Source organism: Pteropus alecto, unplaced genomic scaffold (genome assembly GCF_000325575.1).
Source record: "Pteropus alecto unplaced genomic scaffold, ASM32557v1 scaffold125, whole genome shotgun sequence".
Lineage (NCBI taxonomy): Eukaryota > Metazoa > Chordata > Mammalia > Chiroptera > Pteropodidae > Pteropus > Pteropus alecto.
Genome location: NW_006436888.1, coordinates 6,203,707 through 6,205,108, shown reverse-complemented (window position 1 = coordinate 6,205,108; position 1,402 = coordinate 6,203,707). Strand labels below are relative to the sequence as shown.

Genomic DNA, 1,402 nt, shown 5'->3' with positions numbered 1-1,402 from the left:
ACCGTGCGCAGCAACCCCAACACCGAGAGTGCTGCCGCCCTGGTCATCTGTCTCCCCGAGGTGGCCCCCCACCCCGTGTACTACCCTGCCCTGGACAAGGTCAGTGAGGGCCCCTGGCCACTGGGACCCGGGACCCACCCTGCTCAGAGGCTGTGGGGCTGAAGGCGGGTTTTGTGATCCTGCCTCTGGGGCTCCCCGGGGCATGGTCCCTGCACCCCGTGAGTTGCCCCACATAGGCCCTGGGTCACCACACGTATTTCCCGGGGCATGGTCCCTGCACCCCGTGAGTTGCCCCGGATAGGCCCTGGGTATTTGGGGGCTTTCTCGACTCTCTGGAATCCTCATGTGCCCTAGAGCAGTGGTCTTCAACCAGGGGCCACTTTGCCCCCAGGGGACCTCAGGCAATGTCCAAAGACATTTTTGGTTGTCACGTCCAGTGGGAGAGATGCCCCTGGCTTCTCGCGGGTGGAGGTCAGGGATGCCCGACAGTGTTTGGACAGTGTTCGGACAGGGATGCCCACCTCTGAGAGTCACTGGCCAGCAGCGCTGCCACCTGCGCTGTGGCCTTGCTGTCTGGCCCAGGCCTGGGGGACTCTGCTGAGCAGGGCCTCTTTCTGCAGATCCTGGAGCTGGGACGGCACGGGGAGCACGGCCGCTTCACGGAGGAGGAGGTGAGGGGGGGCACTGCGGGTTGGGAGGCGACGAGCCTGGCCCTGGCGTGGAGCCGGCTGCAGCCCTCACCTGCCTGTGCCCCTCAGCAGCTGCAGCTGCGGGAAATCCTGGAGCGGCGGGCGTCGGGGGAGCTGTATGAGCACGAGAAGGACCTGGTGTGGAAGATGCGGCACGAGGTCCAGGAGCGCTTCCCAGAGGCGCTGGCTCGGCTGCTGCTGGTCACCAAGTGGAACAAGCACGAGGACGTGGCCCAGGTGGGCTGCGGACGGGGGTGGGCCTGGGGGCGGGGCCCGCCGGGAGTCAGGCCCAGTCTCCGCCTGCCCCGCACCCTGACCGCCAGCTCCCCCAGATGCTCTACCTGCTCTGCTCCTGGCCCGAGCTGCCCGTCCTGAGCGCCCTGGAGCTGCTGGACTCCAGCTTCCCCGACCGCCACGTGGGCTCCTTCGCCATCAAGTCCTTGCGGAAGCTAACGTGAGTCCCGCCGGCTTGACCCCAATGCCTGGCAGCGGGCCCTGGCTGGGGACCAGACCTTGGCTGGGGGCCCACTCTGGAGGCCGGCCCCTCACCCCGGCCCTGTCCCCCACGCTGGCCGCAGACCCCTGTCCTGAGCCATGATGCTCCAGGTGCTAGCCACCTCCCCACCCTGCAGGGACGACGAGCTCTTCCAATACCTGCTGCAGCTGGTGCAGGTGCTCAAGTACGAGTCCTACCTCGACTGCGCGCCAAATTC

General features: G+C 67.3%; 1 protein-coding gene across 1 annotated transcript in view; it reads left to right on the top strand.

Moving 5' to 3' along the window:
- PIK3CD (phosphatidylinositol-4,5-bisphosphate 3-kinase catalytic subunit delta) overlaps positions 1–1,402 on the top strand; it is a 25,922-nt gene that overhangs the window by 20,104 nt on the left and 4,416 nt on the right. The window contains 6 exon segments of the mRNA XM_015591335.2: positions 1–99; positions 621–671; positions 759–926; positions 1,022–1,143; positions 1,322–1,389; positions 1,392–1,402. The exon segment at positions 1–99 is cut by the window's left edge and continues 9 nt beyond it; the exon segment at positions 1,392–1,402 is cut by the window's right edge and continues 53 nt beyond it. Of these exon segments, the coding sequence (XP_015446821.1) occupies positions 1–99; positions 621–671; positions 759–926; positions 1,022–1,143; positions 1,322–1,389; positions 1,392–1,402 (519 nt within the window).